The 20,809-nt window shown below is 42.9% G+C and overlaps 2 protein-coding genes across 4 annotated transcripts; one reads left to right on the top strand and one right to left on the bottom strand.

Moving 5' to 3' along the window:
• The first annotated feature begins 108 nt into the window (after positions 1-108).
• On the top strand, positions 109-3,847 carry kcnmb3 (potassium calcium-activated channel subfamily M regulatory beta subunit 3). Of its 3 annotated transcripts, none has more exons than XM_026149804.1 (4): positions 109-179; positions 1,112-1,321; positions 2,148-2,331; positions 2,866-3,847. In XM_026149804.1, exons 1-4 carry the CDS (start codon positions 175-177, stop codon positions 3,232-3,234), a joined length of 768 nt encoding a protein of 255 aa, XP_026005589.1. In that variant the 5' UTR covers positions 109-174; the 3' UTR covers positions 3,235-3,847. The 3 variants fall into 3 exon arrangements, with proteins under 3 accessions (XP_026005589.1, XP_026005588.1, XP_026005590.1); XM_026149803.1 differs by lacking the exon at positions 109-179 and adding an exon at positions 787-1,000; XM_026149805.1 differs by lacking the exons at positions 109-179; positions 2,866-3,847 and adding exons at positions 787-1,000; positions 2,498-2,758.
• A 1,898-nt stretch (positions 3,848-5,745) lies between these two features.
• LOC113010568 (phosphatidylinositol 4,5-bisphosphate 3-kinase catalytic subunit alpha isoform) lies at positions 5,746-20,475 on the bottom strand. The gene is made up of 21 exons (XM_026149686.1): positions 19,953-20,475; positions 18,730-19,145; positions 18,376-18,585; positions 18,023-18,273; positions 17,406-17,651; positions 17,093-17,178; positions 16,886-16,991; positions 15,392-15,544; positions 14,854-14,988; positions 14,200-14,324; positions 13,623-13,704; positions 12,959-13,123; positions 12,754-12,857; positions 12,355-12,526; positions 11,247-11,353; positions 10,828-10,949; positions 10,401-10,479; positions 10,007-10,177; positions 9,743-9,860; positions 9,484-9,635; positions 5,746-8,697 (listed from the first exon to the last, which is right to left on the bottom strand). Exons 2-21 carry the CDS (start codon positions 19,079-19,081, stop codon positions 8,427-8,429), a joined length of 3,207 nt encoding a protein of 1,068 aa, XP_026005471.1. The 5' UTR covers positions 19,082-19,145; positions 19,953-20,475; the 3' UTR covers positions 5,746-8,426.
• Positions 20,476-20,809: the final 334 nt, after the last annotated feature.

Genomic DNA, 20,809 nt, shown 5'->3' with positions numbered 1-20,809 from the left:
CACAGGTTGTCAGCTGCACATCCATGATGAGAATCTCCCATTCCACTGCATCCCAAAGGTGCACTGCAATGTTCAAGAAACCAGTTTGAGCTGATTTGAGTTTTCTGACACGGTGCATTATCCTGCTAGAAGGAGCCATCAGAAGACGGGGACACTGTGGGCATAAAGGGATGGATGTGGTCAGTAGCAAAACTGTGTTAACAAAATATCCCATGAAGCTGAACTGTTGATACAAGGCAGGCTAGATCCATGCTTTTGTGTTATTTATACCAAATTCTGATCCAACCATCTAAATGGTGCAGCAAAAATCAAGTCTTATCAGACCAGGCAACATTTTCCCAGTCTTCTGTTTTCCCATTGTAATGTAGCCTCAGTTTCCTGCTCTTAGATGACAGGAGCAGCACCCAGTGTTGTCTTCTGCTGTTGCTGTAACAAATCTGCTTCAAGATTCAACCTGTCCTGATCTTCTGCTTACATTTGGTGTAACGAGTGGTTATTTGAGATACTGTTGTTTTTCCATCTCACAGCAGTCTGGCTAGCCTATGTTTATATGGCTAGATGCATTGCTTGCTGCTGTGTGATAGGCATGAACAAGCAGCGAACAGGTGCAGCTAACAAACTGCCGATTAAAGGAAATACTAAGGCCCACATTATTAACACAGGACTAATTAAAATGATTCCTCCAGCTTGACCTCTAATCACTGATTTATTGTTTATGGGCAGTGTTTTTCTCTTACAGTGTTCATGTCTAGCTAAATAAGCTAGTTCCTAAACTAATGACCTTCCCATGAGCCTCTGCTGCGCTTCCTGTTTATTGCTAATTAGCAAGTGGTACAATGGCATGCTACCATGCTAAGTGGCGTTTAGCTCAAACCACCCGTATTTTCAAACACAGCCTTACAGAGCTGCTAGCATGGCTCATTTTTTTGAAGTATTGGTTACATTTTGTTGTATTTCATTTCATTTTTATCACTTACATTACTTTAAATACATTTTGTATGTAAGTCATTTATTGTTTTAAAGAGTGTAAAATTAACCAAACGTGAAATCATTTAAGTTTGAATCACTTCTGAATTAAATCCCTGTATGTGTGTGTGTCTGTGTGTGTGAGGCCCGGGGAATTCTGTCACACTATGGTGGCTCAGGACCGCGATCGAAGCCGAGGAGCTGACGGGCACGGAGAACAGGGGATTCGGACACAGGTGCCAGGTGCAAGCGTCGGGGAGGACCGCGCCATCCTGCTGGGCTGCACCATGATGGCCTTCTCTGTGCTCATGTTCTTTGTAGTCGGCATCACAATGATCAAACCCTTTGTTAACAGGTACACTGGGGAGTGTTGTCTCGTTTCCAGGCTCAGTTACAAATGCATCCCCTCACTGAAGGCTTGTTCTCCCCGTGTCTGTGCGTCCAAAGACGTGTGTGTTAAGAGTGAATGCGAGTGTGAATGGTTGCCTGTCTCTCTGCGTGTTAGTCCTGAGATAGAGTGGTGACCTGCCTCTTGCCCTGTGACAGCTGGTGTATATTTTTCCTTCTGCTGAGCTTTCTTAATCATTTTGAAAGATTTCTCCGCAACAAACTGATAAAAGGCACTTAAAAACACATGACATGTGATTGTTGTTGCACCCTATTCTCCTGCAATAGCTTTTACAAGTTTTATTGGCATTCACCATCAGTTGTGTCACATAATCTCCTGTCAGAATAACAAAGCCGGTATAACAGGAATCACTGATGATGCTTATGCTCTGTATTCCTGCATGGGATTTTTATTCCAGTAGTTTTTCTTGCCTGTCTGAGAGTTCCCAGAAGAATTCAGCACAACAATGGACAATGACCGACAGACCAATGACAGACGATGCTGAGCAAGTCTAAAGCTTCCACGTTCAGGATCTTAATTTAACTGTTAACATGCTAAATATTGGCTAACTGCACTGAACCACATAGATGAAGTAAGAAATTATAAAAACTTGGGCAGGAACCCTGCTCCTGTGGAAAAGTTGATGGGTCAGTCTATCCCACACTAATTTTGCTACTACAAATTGCAGTAGCAATCCTTTATGCAGCTGTTTTAATTAGTGCCATTGAGGTGTGCATGTGAATTATGTAAGTCTGAAGGCTTCTCTGAAGCTTCCCTGCTGGTTGTCTTCCAGTGGCTGGGATGATGGTAATGCCAGCTGTGTGCTGCAGAAGAGTGAGATACTGGAGGAGTGGGTGGACTGCAGAGGTGTGAGCACAGTGCCGTGCCTCAAGGCGACGGTGACGGTTTACTTCAATGGCTCCACCGAGGAGGCCGTGCTCCACTTAAATGAGGATTCTGTTCTCCTCGCGACCGAGGTGTGGATTTAAAACACAAAATTCCAGGTTTTAGGAATTGTTACATGAACTGCTCAGGAGGAGGACATCAGCTCTGGAGCATTAAATCTGAATATTAGGTCTTTATATCTATATAGCACAGCATGTAAGATTACTTTGTTTAGTAATTCTTAATTTTAATTCTCAGGTGTTTTATTATCCATCTAAGCATGGACCTGGGAATGCATGTGAGAAAGCGATGAAGGCTGAAGTAGCTGACAGGATGGAAAAGCAGCAACACTTTTAATGCCTGTGCCCTTGTGAATAAGCCAGTAGATATTATTAGGAGATGCTCTCACACTGCACTTCTGCTCCATTCAGAGAGATGCTATGAAGTATTTTTCGGCACCGGTGCAGAAAACGGAGGCTTGTAAATTCCCTTTGCTTTTTTTAACAGACACCAAAAAAAAAAGACCCTTGCAGCTCGTCGCACTGATTGCAATCAGTCCTGCCAACTGTAAGGGGTAGGTCACTTGATAAAAAATTACACTTGAATCTTATCTTTTTCTCTCTCAGTGTTTCTACATGCCCAAATGCCAAATGGACAGAAAAGCACTTCAGGATCAAGTCCAGAAAGTGAACGGCAGCCTGGACAGTCTGCTCGGGAACAACACCGCATGTTTAACTGATCAGACGAGGTATCCCAACCACGCCATCTTACGCAGGAAGTACACTTTGCAGATGGTCCTGTTTGCACTGCTGTGGCCCTGTATACTTCTGGGCGGTGGAGCTCTGCTGGTGGGCCTTGTGAAACTGACTCAGTGTCTAGCCCATCTGTCCACAGAGGTGATCAGTGAAGCTGCAGGGAGCCGGCTGACTTCAAGATACACTCAGGGCAAACTGTACAGGCTGCTCCGTAGGTCCAGCGCACAATCTCCCTCATGACATGTCCAGAGCTTAAGCTGTAATATGCCAAAAAATGCCATTTTTGTAAGCCTTTTAACTGGTACATAAAGTTATCTAGTGTTGATTTGTAAAAGGTTAGTCAAAGTAAAATGTTGGTCTGAAGTGTGAGAATTGAAAATCTATACAGTTTTTGCCTCCTTATTAAAAAGTGCCTTCCTCTGTTATTAAATAGACACTGATGTCCAAATGTTGGCAGAAAGAAACAAAGTCTGCTTGACCAGCCACACCATTCATGATGTTTCACACTCAGTCAGCACCAATTAGTACCTCTCATGTTTAATTAGGCATATATTCAATATTTGTTAAGTGTCGAGCAGGTAGCGCTCCAACTTTCTCGGGCCAGGGATCACTTACAGGAGAGAAGCATTCCATTGCTCTCCTGATAATCCAAACACTGATTTATCTAGCCTGGGCTCTGGGTCACTGACTAATACTTTTTAATGTTTTCCAGATAGCAAGCTGGCTAATAAGTCAGTTTATGAGGGATGATTATTTGCACCCTGAGAGAAGTGAGGAAATTCGTGACAGATTGATGTTATGTGTCACAGTTGGATGAGAGTTTCTATTGGTCCAATGATAATATGCGAGGGAGTACTGGACACAATATATTTAGAATAATAACAGACTCTGCTTGAATGTCTTTGCATGATTCATGGTTAAAAATAATTCTCATCCTGGAGTTTTGTGTAAAACTCTCAATGCACTTCCCGTGTCTTTATGTTTCACTTCAAAGGATTCAGACTCTCTTGTTATTTTTAAAGTGCTTTTGAGAGATAGATCTACAGGTTTTTTGAAGCTTTTTCACAGTATCTCTTTTTGGACACTTGTTGTTCTTCATTCATTTTCAGTGCAATCCTTGAATAACTGAACATGTCCAGAGGATTTCTTCTTTGTTTGGCGTTTGTTTTTAAGCCACTTAACACTGGCCTATAAATCAGTCAAGCATAAAAAAGCAACTAACTCAACGGATGAACCAGTGTTGTGTCTACATGCAACAGACAACTTGACAAAGACCATTTTAAATTGTATCTTTAGGCACTCTGTTAACTTGTACCCATTTGCTTAGATGAAAAATTCTAAGAAAGATGTATAAAATAACAGAGACAAACATGAAGTAGTATTTTTACACCAACAAGGTGATTCCCAAAGCGCCAGTAGCAGAAAACATGACCTAACTCAGCACGGTGTGCAGTGTGCCCTTAAAAAACCATCTATAGCAGATGAACTGTATCTGAAAGTCATGTCTGTAAGAGATAATATCCAGAAAAGACCTGACACAGGACCTAAAGATACATCTGGCACTACTGTTCACTGAAGCCTAATAAGAAACAACCTAAGTGGAAGGGTGGGTGTTAAGATGCCTCTCTTAATGAGTGGACTGGACTTAAAATCAGTGGCAACTGACATTTTTTGTTAAAATCATTGTCAGTATGTATGGAGGAGTGGAGGAGAGAGGTACAACAGTGGGTGTCTACAGCCTTCTGTAAAACACGGTGGAGGCTGTGTCGTGGTTTGGGGCAGCGTTTCAGCCATTGGTGTTGGTGATCTTAACAAAATTTGTAGAACAGATCAGCATGAATGATCCCGAACACACTGCCAATGCAGTGAAAGTATACCGGGATAGAAAAATGCAGAATGCAACATTATCGCTCCCTAGATCCTGGACCTCACAAAAAACAGTAAACATCCAAAGATACGCTTTGAATGTCCTTCAAGAAGCCTGGAGAACTATTCCTGAGGACTACGCGATCGTGGCTCAAAAGTTGGCAGTTCGTCTTGTAATCGGAAGGTTGCCGGTTCGAGCCCCGGCTCGGACAGTCTCGGTCGTTGTGTCCTTGGGCAAGACACTTCACCCGTTGCCCACTGGTGGTGGTCAGAGGGCCCGGCAGCCTCGCCGCTATTGCCCCGGGCAATGTAGCTTGCCGTCACCAGTGTGTGAATGGGTGGATGACTGAACGTGTAAAGCGCTTCGGGGTCCTTAGGGTAAAGCTAAGTAAAGCGCTATACAAATACAGACCATTTACTTAACAAAATGACAAGAAAGCTGCCCAAAAGGGTTCAGGCTGTGATGAAGAATAAAGGTAGTCATATAAAGTACTCACTGCCAACCTTCACCTTGTATACAGTTTCCATGTTTTTACTTTTCAATAAATGTATGCACTTATTTCTCAATTCTGAGCAACATATAAAAACATGAGGAATGACTCAAGACTTTTGCACAGTAGTATCAATTACGGTACTCTTACCGTAATCATTTAATGTTAGATAATGTTAATGGGAGTCATTTCACAAGTGTGCCATATTGCACAGACCCTTCTAATAAGTCTTTTTTTGTATTTTTCTATGGAAACCTTTATAATGCTTCTCTTCATGGCTTTGGCTCACTGTGTAAATATTATTCTGGAGTTGTTTTTTTGTAAGCATGGAAATGAAAAAGTGGCTTGTAAATGACCTAAATTTTTAAACGAGTAAAATAAACCGACAGACTTATTCACGAGGAGAAATGTTTTTATTCAACAGCACAATAAATGAATGCATACAGACATGGTGATATGAGGATGACTAAAAAGAAGTATTTGAGGTGTTTTTTTTCTGACATATACAGGTGGAAAGATAACTAGCATGGGTCTGGATCATTTTAAAACATGCAGGGTAGTTTCTTTGTACGCGTTGTGCTTAGAGACTTCCACTTGGGGCAAAAATTCCCTCCACTTGATGTGAGAATGGTACTCCAACTGCAGCACCAAGTCCTTGTCCTTCAGTCACATCCTTTTCGATGACAAGAGGCTGTTTGCTGGATTTTGCGTGAGGATGGTGAATGTTACACGTGACTCCTCCTTTTTTTTTTTTAACTTTTTTTTTTGCCTTTTTCCTGGTTAGCCGTTACTCATGAGATTGCTTACATTTAAAAAATACAAAAATATATTACCTCTGTAGTTATTCAAGGAAAGCATTTGCACACGTATCAGTATCTGTTAACTTCACTGTGACTTTGTTGTACCTTAAACAAGTAACAAGGTCATTTCTATACATGAAATTCAAGTAGACAACATCAGGTCGAAGAAAAAAAAAAAAAGTAGATAGTCATGCATAATGCAGTGTGAGAAACAAAACAAGTACAAAGGGAGAGAGCGTGGTTTAGATAGGGCTTCTATAAAGTATATGTGAGGGTTAGTTCTGTCAGTTCGGGTCCGGCCCACTGCTCTGTATCCCGTACAGAAGTGCGTGCATGTCAGTCGACAGTTTCCTGAGCAGTTTTAAGTCCTCGCTCAAACTTCGCTTACTTTAACAGACTTAACGTTTCCAGGAAACCGCCCTGTTAGGCATCACTTTAGTAAAGCTACAACACTTATGGACGCGTACGAGAGTCTGTGCAGCGATAACGCCGGCCACGCTTCCACGCACAGGGCAACAATCACAGGTATGGAAGAAGACACTTGGAAGGTTTCAAAAATATAACTTCGGATACTTTTCTTTCTTTGCTCTCTGTGATTGAGAGCAAAAAAGTTTTGTTTTTTGTTTTATTTTTTAAACACATGGCTTAGACCGAAGCTCCAAAGTTTCTCAAGGACAAGTAAAAGGCAGGGTGCAGAGGTGTTTTGCACAGCTCTTTCTGCTGGGAAGTAGACGATACTGTTACACGGCAACTTAAGTGAGTTTTTTTGGGTTTTTTCCTTCTTCCATGCACTTTCTATACAAAGTCCACCGACGGTTCTCTGTGCGAGCACGCCAGGGGGAAGATGCGATTCCCTCTGTGCCCGACATCAGTATACAGTACATGTTATAGTATTATGACTTGCATAGAGTAACTGCACAGCACACGAAATGAACACCGCACATCCTTTGTTTCCCACCCGTGTTAGCTAAACGACAATAAAACCACCAAACAGGAAAAAACAGGGATCTGCTGATATCGAGTTATCGAGCCTGACGTTTATCGACCTGTCAGTGTCGTCCAACATGAATCTGGTGCTGGCTAAATGTTCCGAGACTCTGTGATGAGGATGACCTTAAAAAATGTTTTTTCTAACTAACGTATTGAGCAAAAACTTTGTTTTCCTGAAACAAACTAGCGCAATACAAAAACAAAAAGGGGGGAAAAAAACAAAAAACGCTTTTGGCCAAATTCATATTTTGGGGCATCCAAAAAAGAAAAGAAAAAGAAAGACGAACCCTAACCAGCTGGTCATCAGAAAGGTTTTCTCGGGTCCATGTGCACTGAATAGATGACACGTTTGTGCCTCTACATGTGACACAAACTAATACTGACAGACAAGAAAAAAAACAAATACTGCAGACATCAGTGCTAAGAGTACACACAAGACTTGGAATAGTAGTGATTATTTGGGGGGGGGGTTTGTTTGTTTTTAACAATAAGACTGCTGACTAGTGGAGTTATGCATGTAGTACTTTGGCTCAGTAGAGAATAGATTCAAAAAGGAATATGTGCACCAAATGCATACAAGTATATGGATATACTGCTGTACAAAAAGTCACTTATATGACGGGACATGATTTGTACACGGGTAGGTTACAAATAGGTCATCATTGCAATTTCTTCAAATAGTGTTAAATGCTTAGTTGAGGTTTTCCCAAAAAACTTTGAGGTTTGTTCAGTGTTTATATAATCTTATTGGAAAATTCTGAGAGTACCTGGCAGGTGAGCTGCCCGCTGCAACAACAGCCCCATCTTCACCTGGCCCCGCCTTCATCAGTTCAAAAATAGGTAGTTGAAATCATTCGGTTTCAATCTCTCTTTATAAAAAGCTAGCTGTGCTCATCGTGTATCACTTCATGAAGTTCCTCTCTTAATGTTGATGGTTGTAGAAGCTTTGAAAATAAAAAGATAAAATGTAACCTGTCTATACTTGGTTCACATAAAGGCCAATGCTGTCCAGGTCCACGCTAGCTTAGCTCCTATGAAGACAACAGGTGAAATTTAACTCCACCTTCTTAAGTTCATAATGCAGGGAGAGAAATTTCAGAAGGAAAAGGAGCATTTAGGCATTTCTTCTGAGCGTGCTCGTTTTGAGTCTCGCTGGCAGGCAAAGTTTCAGAGTCAAGCACTGGCAGAAATATTCACCAGGCCTTAGTGTGTTAGGGGAAACAACTTGCTTATTTTTTATTGTTCTTGTGGTTCTTCGTGTCCTGCTGCTGCCACCATTCTTTCCTCAGTTCATGGCATGCTGGCGAATCGTGTGGAAGATCCAGTCCATCTTGGTAGTCCAGCCGCCGTGGTGAGCGTCGTTCATCTGCTTCATGAAGTAGTCCAGGGCCTCCTGCTCCGACTTGTCCAGGGCCAGGGTCTTCCTGATGTAAGCGATGTCGTCGAACGACTGCAGCTCAGGCATTCCCGAGCCCAGCATCATGGAGAAGAGGTTGATGAAGAGGTTGGCGTGCTGCCGGATTGCCAGGTACGCTTTGTAGCACATCTCCTGGAATCTGAAGAGGGAAGCAAAACGAGCAGGGTCAAGTTCTGTTACCCACCCCAGTTACCCACCAGAGACTGCTGCTATTTTAAATCTGGCACTGTGTGCAGTCAAAGACAACAGAAGAATCATCGACTTTCTTACATTTGAAGTGCAAGACCTCAATTAGAACCTATTCACACTGTGATTGGCTGTGTCCAAAAATTCATTCCCTAGACATTTTTGCAGGAGGTGCAAAAGATACTGGGAGAGTCTTTGAACATGGACCCCTTTATCTCTTTCGGGACATCCAATTTGGAACAATATTGCGGACATCAGCTTCATTAGACTACATCCTTGCATACGCTGCAAGGAAAAACATTTCCATGTCTTGGATAAATGACAAACCTGATCCAGAATTTCTATGGAACATTTGAGCAGCTTGCGTCATTCCGCCAGGAAACAGTTTATGAGAATCTGGGCTCCGGATCTTTGTTTCACAAACTCTTCAGTCACTTTGTTGCTCTCAGATCTCATCAGTGACAGAAAACCTTTGGTGTGTGTTTACAATAAGATCACTAGCGGCCACATCTGTCACGGCTTGACTGTCTGATCTTTTGTCTTTGCTACAAGCCTGTGGTGCCTACCATTTGATTTATATTTATTTACTTCTTCCGTTTCTCTCCTAACACCTTCAGATTTTTATTTTTACACAGACTAGTTACTGTGCTGAGTCATTTGTTGTAACAAAAAAGTTTAAAAAGAGGACTCAAAAAGCACCTCATCCACCCTTTCAGCGTCGCTGTGGGTGAAGCATTACCTTTCAAACTCCCTCGTTTTGGTGCACTCTTGCGTTCCTTTGCTAATAACAATCAAAAAGTCCTGTGTGAGCACAAAGGGGACGCGCTCCCTCTTGTACCCAAACTTCTTCTTTTTGTGGTCAAGGAAGTGACCAAAATCTATGTGGAACAGCTGAGAACACAGAAAATATGACACATTAAATTATAAAGGATAAACCAAAAAATCTAAAGTATAGAGATGAAGTTTAACTCAGAAAGAGAAGCGGCTGTAATCATTACCTGCCCATCATCTTTAACCATGATGTTGCTGTTGTGCCTATCTCCTATGCCCAGGATAAATGTAGCTACACAGTAGCCTGCGCACGACCGTGTGAACAGATCGATGGCCTGGTCGTACCTGAGACGGCAAAAAAAAAAAAAAAGGCAAAATCATTTGAGGCAGTCTAGGAAATTTATGCAGATGTCGTCACAAAGGAAGTAGAAATAGAAAAAAAAGGCTTGGCATTAATAATTAACATTAATTAACATCTCTACTGAGCTCACATCTCTCCCTTGTTCTTATCCTTGAGCCACTGATGTAGAGTGTGGCTGTTGAACTGCAGCGCCCCCTTTAGGCCTCCTTTGCACTGGATCTGCATGATGGTGTGAGAGTTCCTCACCACCTCGATCAAACCCACGCAGTCGCCGATAGACAAACAGCCATAGGGCAGCATCCTGGAAGAGGAAGCGTAGAAAACATGAGAGGCAAGGCGATAAAGAAAAAAAATATATATATATATCAAGACAGCACTGATGGACTTTATATTAAATGACGTGAGGTGGCTGGCAGGGTCTGCCTGCTAATCTGCATTCAAGTATGGCTCGCAGAACATGAAAGGTCCGGTGCCTGTTAATGGATACCTGCATCCCTGCTGTCATGACGAAGTGAGGAGCCTACCTGAGATCAAGGCCTTGGTTCTGCCAGATGTTCTCCATTATCCTAATGATCTGTAGCGTCAGCATGTCCTGCCTCAGATCTGCAGAGGCAAAGAGAGACAAGGAGGTGGATAACGGTGAGGTGAATATGAGCTGCTGAGCTGCTTTGATCAACTCCATGATGCATTATGGAGCAGAGCTTTCAAAGTCATGTTGGTCACAGACGCTGCAGCAAAAAAGCACAACCTGCTGCCGTGAAGCGGGGGTCAAATACGAGCACTGCTCCTTCTGAGTTCTGCATTAAGAGCGCAGTTATAGTTGTATTTATGTAGCATGAAACGACGCAGCGCAGGCTGAACTGTGCGCATGCTCGGCAGGTCTGTGTGTGTGTGCTGAGAGTGTCAGCGCTGAGGAGAGGACAGACAGGCGGAGGTAGAGGCACAACTCACCATCTCCATTTTTGAAGATGATTTCATTGTTCTGAAAGAGCAGCTCCGACATCATATCTGGGTTTTCCCAGTTAAGCCACAGAGGTCTCTTTGCTGACGACATCATCCTGCATTCCTCCAGGCTAAAGTAAAGACATGGATATGTTTTAGCAGGAAAAATACACATACATGTATATAAAAGGAAAGGAGGAAAGCCCTCTGTAATTGTGGTTGTGTTCATCACAGCAACAGAGCTCTACAAGCATTCAGTTCATAATGGTCCTAATGTGCTTGATATGAACCAAACTGTTCAGCTCTTATCACATCTGGTAATACTTCAAGCCTCGGAGAGGAGAGGGCGAAAGCATCACCTGCAGGGGGAATAAAAATCAAATGCCAACCATTTGAGCGGACTGCGTTAGATAAGAGTGCTGAAGTACCGGAGGTTTCCCAGCTGATGTGCCGGATTCAGCGGAGAGGTGAAGCTTTGCAGTGCATCCATGTAGTCAGGTCTTTTCATCTGCTCCACCAGAAACTTCATTTGAACCTTAGAGGGGATTAAACAAATGTGACAGTTAGTTTCCTCAGGTGCTGAGCAACTGGATAAACGGGCTGGCCTAAGTTCATATGCAGCAATCACAGTCAACTTTCTGCTGCTTCTCTTCAGCAAAATCTCTCACAATGAGGTAATGCTCCTTCACTGAGGGCTTTCAGGCAATGACATACACCCTCTGGTGGCCATGCTGAACCATCTAAGAAGCACCAGGTAGATTTAGATTGGATGGGCACTTCATACTGGTTTAATACATGACCAAGCCATCCAAGCTAACCCCTGTGACTGGCATAGCAACTAGTAGCAAAACATTTTTATAGCCTGTAGCTACATATTAAGTTCACTAACTACTAACGACTGCTAACCTTAAGTTCCATATTTAACTGGAACTAGTACTATAAGGATAAGAGACCCATTGTTCTCATTTCAATGAAATATTTTCATTTGACTCTTCTGGGTTTGCTCTGCATGAGTCACAGTTTAAAATAATCCTTGTTTATTTCATGCTGAGCCTTTGTGGAGTCCCTCGGGTCATCCTCTGTCTTAAACGAGGAGGTTGCTGATTAAGTCCAGCATCCCTTCTTCTGATTGGCTACCCCTCACAAACAGAAAATTGGAACAGCAGGTGGGTGGGGCTTCTGTTATCTATGTTTCTGAGATGATTGAGGTTTTTCACTCTCACTGATGTCATAAAGACCCAAAAGCAAAATAATAATAATAATAATAATAATAATAATAATGATAACAAAAAATACACTGAATGAGTGATTACAAAAAGCTTTTTAAAAAGATGAAATATCTTATGCCAGTGTGGCTGAATATTTTACTACAAGCAATTAAGAGGGAAAAAAAAAAGAGAGAAAAAGCAAAGCTCCAAATTCTATCACTGCACTCTAATGTGGTGTCCCTGCGGCCAGGCCGGTCCAGATGTTGTCAAGATTAAACCAAACGATTCAGTGGATCACATTCAAAACAGCTGCCAGCTGTCAGATTACCTTCTGAGCCTCATCTTTTTTCTCCTGTTTGAGGAGGTCAGTGAGATTGATGAGCTTCTCCATGGCCTCCACCTGTCTGCTCAAGTGCTTCAGATACATGCCACAGGCCCGGCAGTAGGACTCCAGAAGCAGACCAAACCGCTGGCTCACTGTCTTGTTGTGCATCTCTGACCTTCACGCATAAAAACAAGGAAAGAAAAAAAGTTTAAGAGGTTCTGTCCCAAAGAAAATACACTCTGCCTCCCTGGAAATCCTAAAACATAAACCAATGTGAGGCATCTTCAAAGTATGTTTTTTAAATTCATCCGTACCCGAGGCCAAACACTCAAACAAGACTTTAACCTTTCGCTTACAAACAGTTCCAACTTCCTGAAAGAAAATCCTTTTAAATAAACTCACTTTAAATGCCAGAAGAAGAAATGTCCTATCCTCTGATTGGTTAACGCCTTTTTCAGCAGGAACCGTGCGAGTGGGTTATCAAGGTACTGCTCGTACTTCAGAACCTAAGACACGGCCACAGAGAATATATTGAAAATACCTTCAGTCCATCAAGCAAAACATGTGACTCATCAGCAAAACATGGCTTAGTTTGATCTAAACACACCTGAACCAGCTGAATGAGATACTGGGAGAGTTTGTCATCAGTTAGGTATTTCTCAAGGCACTTCACAGCAAACTCTCTGACCATAGGATCGGGGAAGTTGCAATCCAACAACTCCATGGCTTGTTCTGGTTTGATAGCAGGCCAGTCCTTTAGAAGGCAATACATCTGAAATGAGAAAAGGCAGCTAAATACAGAACACAGATTGTGAACAACCCTGTAATACACAGCTGTATAAGGACTATGAGAAGTTGCCCCTTCATACATGTTGCAGACAACAGATTCTCTGTGTCAGAGTTGTATTCTCACCACTGCAAAGTTCTCCTATAGATTTAGGTGTGTAGTGTTCCCTAGGTAGCTGCTGAAGGAGGCAGGACACATTACACTCACTCACTCCCCGTGAAATCTCCAGCCTGCCTGCTCTATTCTCACACTGGCTCAATCTGACATCACACAGACTTTGTACTAGGGAGCTGGCAGGGTGAAGACTGCTCGAGTTCAATCCATCTGAGTATGACATTTAGGTTCTCGCATCAAGCCCTGCTGGGTCTAGAAAAGTCATGCTGTGGCTCATGTGCAAAAACAGGTCGAGAACTTGAGTAAGCATATTCAATCACTGTTAAAAAGTGATATCAAGGTGTATGAGCTGTAGAAACCCCGCACTCACCTGTGCAACCTCATCTCTGGAGTTCCACTTCACAGCCAGGAGGATCTTGGGAAGGATCTCTGGCATATTGATGCAGTCATGTCTAAAATAAAATTGGTGACAAAACAAATAAGTTATAACTTTTTCCACCATCAGCATTAAAGACTTCTGTGTACAAATCTAGCAGCTACTCGTCCTACTGCTCATTTTGTCATTAGAGTTTTCCATTAGGTGGTACTGGTGGTGTATTGTATTGCCTACTCTTCCAGGGATCCAAGCGAACTGAGTCAATCTGAAAACGTGACATCAACAGGCTGCATGCCACTGATTAGACTGGACAGTGGCGTCGTGAGAGCCGGCAACGGCTACACAAAAAACAAAATCGTGCTACCCCAGTCTGAGAAAAAGCCATACACTGAGCTTCAGGTGTACCCTCTCCTCTACATCCTCCATTGTTGTGTTGCATACAAATGATGTCGGCACATTAGGTGCTATTCAATTGTAATGGAAAAAGACTGAAGCAGAGTAAAGACGAATCGCCCCGAGTGGGTACTAGCTCAAAAGCCCTTTATAAAAGCATACCAGCACACATCATTACCTGTGTCTCCACAGGAAGTCCTTCTCCTGCTCAGTGATTTCAGAAAGCGGGTCTCTGTTACACACTTGCCGTAGCTGCTCATTGTCGCCGTCAGTCAGGGGGTTGTCCCGTGCCAGTCTGTTACTCTATGACACCAAAATAACACAGTTTAGCAAAACAAACCAAGGAGGTCAGAGTCGGTTCTAGAGCCACTTGTCATATAACAGCGGGATGATTATTCTCATTTCCAGCTCCACATTTGCTATAGTGACTGCATGATTCACAGTTCAAAATAGTCTAAGTCTATCTTGTACTGAGCCTTGGTGAGGCCCATCGGTTCATCCTTTGTCTAAAACGATCCGTTTCAGCTCCTCTCCCTTTAAGGAAAACCTTTCTTCTGATTGGCTGCACCTGATTGAGTCCCTGAGATGACATTATTAGGGATATCCACTCTCAATCACATCACAGAGCCAAGAGGCGAAGAAAATGACCTTATTATATAACTGTGTATATATTTAACAGAAAGATAAACCTTATAGGCCCCCATACTTTCTGTGTAGAGTGCACATGAACTATGATGTGGCAGCTCTTCAATGAAAATCACGTCAGATAATGTGTTCATGTATCTGACCAGCAAAGCAAAACAGAAACCAACAAACACGTGTTTACTCTTACCAAACCAGTGTGGCAGTAATTAAAGCCAAGCTCTCTGGATATGTTCCAGTTTGCATGATCCTCAATGGTAGACATATCAGGAAACTTGACAGGGGAGCTGTAATGGTCAAACTCCAGCTCCAGACATGGGGTTTCCTGTATGTTTAGAAAACGGTAAAGAGGGGAAAAGGTCATTCAAGGTGTTTATTGTAATCAAATTAAGGCGCCCGTGTCAATGAGTAATTAATTAATTGGGATAAGGAGCTAGGTTGCTTAAATCGAGCAGCTTAAGCAGCAGCTGCTGCATTACTGAAACTGTACAAGGTGTCGCCAGCTTTGCTATAACTGGGTCACGAGGCTTAAAAGTTATTATTATGCATAATGCGTGTATGTGAAAAGCTTCAGATGCTGGCAAAAACTCAAGTGTTTATAAACTGCATCCTGATCCATTCAGGTTTATGCAAATTAAAGATACAATGCTACTATTATCAACATGTTTGTATATACAGAACAGAGAAACACTGGAAGTGCAAACAACAAAGAAAGTTTTGCCACTTGCCTTGTTAGGGTTGGAGCCCGTGACACCGATAGGGTTGAGCAGGTCTTCCAGGCCATGTGGGACAGGCCACAGGTTGAGAGCCATCTTCCCTGCTACTAGTGTGTGGGTGTAGTCAAACAGGTTAATGTTGCCCCAGGCGAGGGGACAGTGTTCCTACAGGAAACGAGTAAAAAGGATCCATGTGAAAATCATCAGCAAGGCAACATCTGGTGGATACGGAGCAGACAGGTGCAGTGGAATAAAAACAAACAGGGAAGTTGGTGATAATAAAGTAAGAACAGGTAAGACGATAATGAAATGTCCAAAGTACATGTGCATCATTGGTTTGGCTGATCATAACTGTTAATAGAAACATGGTTTTTAAACAAAAAACCGCAAGAAGAGAAAAAATAGCTGCAGCAGGCAGACTGCACAGCTCCAACTCCTGCCCTGCTCCTGTATGGAAATCCATTTAAACCACGCACACCATGAAACTTAATCGCATCTGCTGCTGGTCTGCTGGGAAAAGGGCCAATTACTGATTGACTTCTTAATTAAAACCATGCTAGTTTGTTTGGCTGTCGGGCAGATACACCACTTGTGCTTTTGATACATTTCTGACAGAATAATTTCTCCACGAGTGTTTGCTGTAATATTAAAACACACTTGTTGGCCAAAATCAACAAGGTGTTAAATCGTGGCCTCTTTCACCCCGGAGGGGGCAAACAAAACAAACCAACCACTCTGTGGCTAATGAGATGGTACAAGAAAAACACAATAGCTAAGATTAATGTGCTTCATTTCTGTTGCACCAAATTCAGTGGAGGTGCAGAGAATAATTTTGAGAACAGTTTCGATAACATCTGAGGCACTGATTGGTTTATATTAGGCTGTTATTCACTCTCCATATTAAAGGTTTGATTCAAGAGGAGCAAAGACCATTTTTGAGGCTGTTTTTCAACCCTTGTAAGTCACACGATGAGACACGGATAGAATAAACCAGTCGAGTTCGATGCATGAGGTTGCGTGATTGACAATGCCTACTGAATCACAGGCTATGACACACCAACGCAACATCGACGCTGTTTCTTTCTCTGCTACACCCTCCTTGGCACAGACACGATCATAGTTAAAGAGCATGTCATTTTAAAAGATCAGCTACATTTTTTTCTTGGTTGGCATCCCAAACATTTTTTTTGGCACATTTTACTTCCATCAATTCGGTTTGTGTTTTTTAACAAGTGCCCGTGTCGAGTAGATCGGGGCATGAGTTGTAGTTGCATTCCAGTTGGCTGACTGGCGAACACAGGTCCCAGAAGCAGTTGATGAAAGATTAATTTCTAACAATGCCTTACTGTCAACAACCATCTTTGGCTACTGGACCATTATAAGGGCCAACTTCACTTACTGTGCCGTGACTGATTCAATTTCGGGATTTTTTAAAAAGAAAATATGCGAATTTTACGACAATACCTTGAAGATTTTAATATAAAATGCTGACATTTCAGTGCTAACCTCTTTAGCTCCCTTCCGTCCTTTGACAGAGCAAATGGAGAGGCAGAGTCGGGCAGCTCGGGGGACTTCTGGAATGTACATGTCGTAAGTCAGCCACTCGTTCCACCTGCCACAAACAGGAACATAACCACAGATATGAATCAGTCACATTAGTGCCACAAAGCTCAGTAAAATCATAGAGTACAAAACACTTTGATTATGCACAACCTGGGGTTTGAGCACGGCACACGTAGCGTGTTGACATTGTCGCACAGCTGCTCTCCACCATGGTATATCCCAGTCCTGACATAGATCTAGATCAGCAACAAATCAAAAGATTTATAAAGTAATCTAAGCGATAACGATTTCTTTCAGCACATTTCTGACTGAGAGAGACGGCTAGACGCAGTGCAACATCTTTTAATAATCTCCAAGCTACTGAGATGGAATATTACAGTCAGAATAAATTTTACTCAAATGAGAAACAAGCCAGATGAGCTTTAAAGAAAAACAAGATGACAACAATGTACTGCAGTTGTACCTTGTCAATGTCTCTGATGTTGACATTGACATAAGTGGCGCACAGTATCTTAATCCTTAGCGTTCCGTTGATAGTCCACAGATTCTTGGTGGCTGTTTCCCCATTCATGTAGGGTGTTGCTGTGGATATTCGCCTTGCATATGACGGCATGGTGAAGAAATCCATGGGCAGTTGGGAATACAGGCTGTCTTTTGACATTAGCATCAGGTTAGGCATTCTTCCCAGCATGATACAGCTGCGCACATACTGTTGAGGACAGATAAAAGTGACATTTTGAAGTAGATGCGATTGTGACATTTTGACGCCGCTCGTGTCATTTTGACATTTTGAAGCCATTCGTACACATCTGGGCCTATCAAAATGTAAATTCCAAGAATTTATAATTGCAGCTCAGCAATAACTGACGCACTCAGCACTTTGTACTTGTGTGATGTGTGTGGGGCTTTTCTCGAACGTGCACACTTGACTGGCCGAACATTTCCTCAGAAATTTAATTTCATGCCCTAAGTGTCGAACACATTTGTGTTGGATGATAATTTGATGTGAGGTGGATCTGTCTCTCCCCCTCTAAGTACAATAGAATCAGCTGCAGCTAAGCTAAGATTTAATTAGATTACCTTGTACTGACTCAGAGGGTATTTCTCCAGTAAGTACTCATCACAGCCGCAGACTTTGAGGATGTACTTTCCCTGATACTCCTGCACACACATCTTTAACTGCTCCTGGGAGAGCAGCATGCTGCGCGTCTTCTTCCGAATGGCTTCTGCAATCACTTGCTCTGGTACATAATCATGATTGATCTTCAGGGTGTACTTCTGTTTGTCATTGGTGGGCGAAACAATGACCCAAATGACCACAATGATTTGACCTGAGGGAAATAAAGTAACAGATGAAACGGAGGGCAAAAGCATTGGCAAAACAGCTCCAGCACAGTGAGGGGTGCTGCCCACCTCGGAGTAAAATGCCTCACCTTTGTCTAGCTTGCTATAGATGTGCCTGGGAAGCTCTGCTGAGGATTCAACATTGGGAGGGTAGACGTACAATGCTCTGCTGTGGGGTCCGTTGCTGTCTCTGAGGTCCACGGCTTCTTTGCAAACGTTTAAAATGTTCCTTCTGAAGTCCTGCACCTCAGGGTCTTTCACCAAATCAAACTCACATATAGGCATACCAATAGCAAAACCTGAAAGGGGAAAAAAGCAATTGCGTTTTGTTATTATGTATTAAAAAGGAGAGCCAACGACAACACAATACAGTGTATATAACACACAGTATAACCAAATAAATACGGGCTGTTTTTAACTGCATAGTAACTCAGGAACTGTACCTATCTCTCTGTTGAGAATCTTCTCTTCTCTGTTGCCTACTGGCTCAATAACCTTGAGGAAGGCCTGGAAAAGCCTAAGATCACATAACCTCCTGGTCTCATCATAAAACTCCTCCCGCTCTGCTTCCTGGGTGACACTAACAAAGATGTAGGAGCTCTCCTCCTGCAGCAGATGGTAGAGAGGGTACTTCCTGGCCTCTTTGAAAAGCTCATGCTTGACTGTAGTAAGTGTGGCCTCCCGGAGGCACTCCAACGTGAGAATCATGCCATTTGGCAGAAGGCAGTCCACTAGAATGCTGGGGGGCATCAAGTGCATCCCCCATAGTTCTCCCGATGATGGTCTGGGAGCCATGGCTTCGCCAGCAGATCCTCTCTATTCTGAGCCCAGTAATTACCAGATGAGCAATTTCGACCAACTGAGAAACAGAAAGGAGCAGAATTACGCCTGTGGTAAATATTTCACTACAGTTATGGCAGCTGCTTCTCAGTGACAGGATATACAAAAATGTAACTATATCCAAGGGAGTTGGAAACATCAAACTTTAACTGATTATGAAGAATTTTAGAAGAATTGCGAACAAAAATAATTGTAGAATACCTGTAGTGTCACTCTTTAGTATTTGTGTGCTACTTATATAACAGATGTTTCTTTGGCTCGGTTAACACAAGAGCGGCAGCACAACATATGCCAACAACTTGACGTTACAAACTGATCCAATGATAACAAAAATTGTCAACTCATCAGATGCGCAAAATCGACCACATGTGTCAGCTGGTGTTGAATTAGCTCAAGTTAAAGTGGACAGAAATGAACTGATGCAGGGCTGTGGACTCAAAAGGTCTTTGAGAATCATGTAAACAAACTTGTTAGCTAGCAAATTTCCCCATATATTGGTTTATCACGGCTAACACAGCTAAGCCTTGAACTTGACATACACATTGACTGGTTGGATGTGTACTGCTGTCTGGTGGTTTAACTTTAGATAATGTTTCTTTGACGAGCTAGCTAGCCACGCTAGCCAAGTTCACCAAGAAGATCAATGTCATATACAGTATGAAGACCTCTCCTCATGCACACGCTATTTTCACGCTGGCCCTAATGTAATTAAAGGGTAAGAGTGAACAGTGTTGTGTGAGTAACTGGATAGCTTTATCGATCAACAGCAAAACCAAACACACTGCAAAAAAACAAAACAACAACAAAATTAACATGTTAGGTTTACCTGTGTCAGCTAACGGCAACCGGTTAGCCGTAAAGCTAGTCGGACTGCTCAATCATTAGCCGCGGCTAGCTGAGTAAATCCCATCCGCTCCAGAACTCCCAAGCAGCCGCGCTACTTTAGTCCATCCGAAGAGTGACACGGGGTGGTCGGGACAGTGCCGCTTTTCAGAAGGAAACACGTCCCTAGCTCCCACCGAGGTTGTCAATATTCTGTAGTGGAGTAAGTCTATAACACTTCTTGTTGTTCGTCATCGTGCCGTCCCGAAAATATACTGCACTGCTTGGTAACACGCTAGCTCCACACAGCTAGCCTGTTCGAGGGATGCTAACAGGCTCATCGTCTCGGACCGCCTTCCCACACTGACCGAGCTGGTGGAGGAGTTTGTCATGAGATAAGACTGGGGAATTAACGGGAAACTGCCTGCTCGCTGTTTTCTTGAAATGAAATGTCTCCAAAGAAAAGCTATCAGATTGCACATGCAGAGTCCAAACCCTTTATAGAAACGTGAAGTGAACAAGCCTACAAAATACGATTGCAGCACTATTTTATTTAATTATATATGTACACTCAGGGGCAGCACGGTGGCACGGTGGTTAGCACTGTTGCCGCACAGCAAGAAGGTCCTGAGTTCAATTCCACCATCAGGCGGGGGTCTTTCTGTGTGGAGTTTGCATGTTCTCCCCGTGTTTGCGTGGGTTCTCTCCGGGTTCTCCGGCTTCCTCCCACCGTCCAAAGACATGCAGCTTGTGGGGATAGGTTAATTGATTAATCCAAATTGTCACTAGGTGTGAATGTGAGTGTGAATGGTTGTCTGTCCCTATGTGTTAGCCCTGCGACAGACTGGCGACCTGTCCAGG

This window comes from Astatotilapia calliptera, chromosome 18 (assembly GCF_900246225.1).
Source record: "Astatotilapia calliptera chromosome 18, fAstCal1.2, whole genome shotgun sequence".
Taxonomy (NCBI): domain Eukaryota; kingdom Metazoa; phylum Chordata; class Actinopteri; order Cichliformes; family Cichlidae; genus Astatotilapia; species Astatotilapia calliptera.
This window is presented reverse-complemented; position numbering and strand designations above follow the sequence as displayed.

What these genes read in the sequence shown, in the direction of transcription:
- kcnmb3 (XM_026149803.1), top strand. Translation starts at nt 837, where the DNA reads ATGGCATGCTACCATGCTAAGTGGCGTTTAGCTCAAACCACCCGTATT. An exon ending in ACTTTAAATACATTTTGTAT is followed by an intron (nt 1,001 to 1,111) that starts GTAAGTCATTTA and finishes TGTGTGTGTGAG; the next exon opens with GCCCGGGGAATTCTGTCACA. An exon ending in ATCAAACCCTTTGTTAACAG is followed by an intron (nt 1,322 to 2,147) that starts GTACACTGGGGA and finishes GTTGTCTTCCAG; the next exon opens with TGGCTGGGATGATGGTAATG.
- LOC113010568 (XM_026149686.1), bottom strand. Translation starts at nt 19,081, where the DNA reads ATGGCTCCCAGACCATCATCGGGAGAACTATGGGGGATGCACTTGATG. An exon ending in CCAGAGATGAGGTTGCACAG is followed by an intron (nt 13,124 to 13,622) that starts GTGAGTGCGGGG and finishes TTCTCATTTCAG; the next exon opens with ATGTATTGCCTTCTAAAGGA. An exon ending in AAAAAGATGAGGCTCAGAAG is followed by an intron (nt 11,354 to 12,354) that starts GTAATCTGACAG and finishes ATCCCCTCTAAG; the next exon opens with GTTCAAATGAAGTTTCTGGT.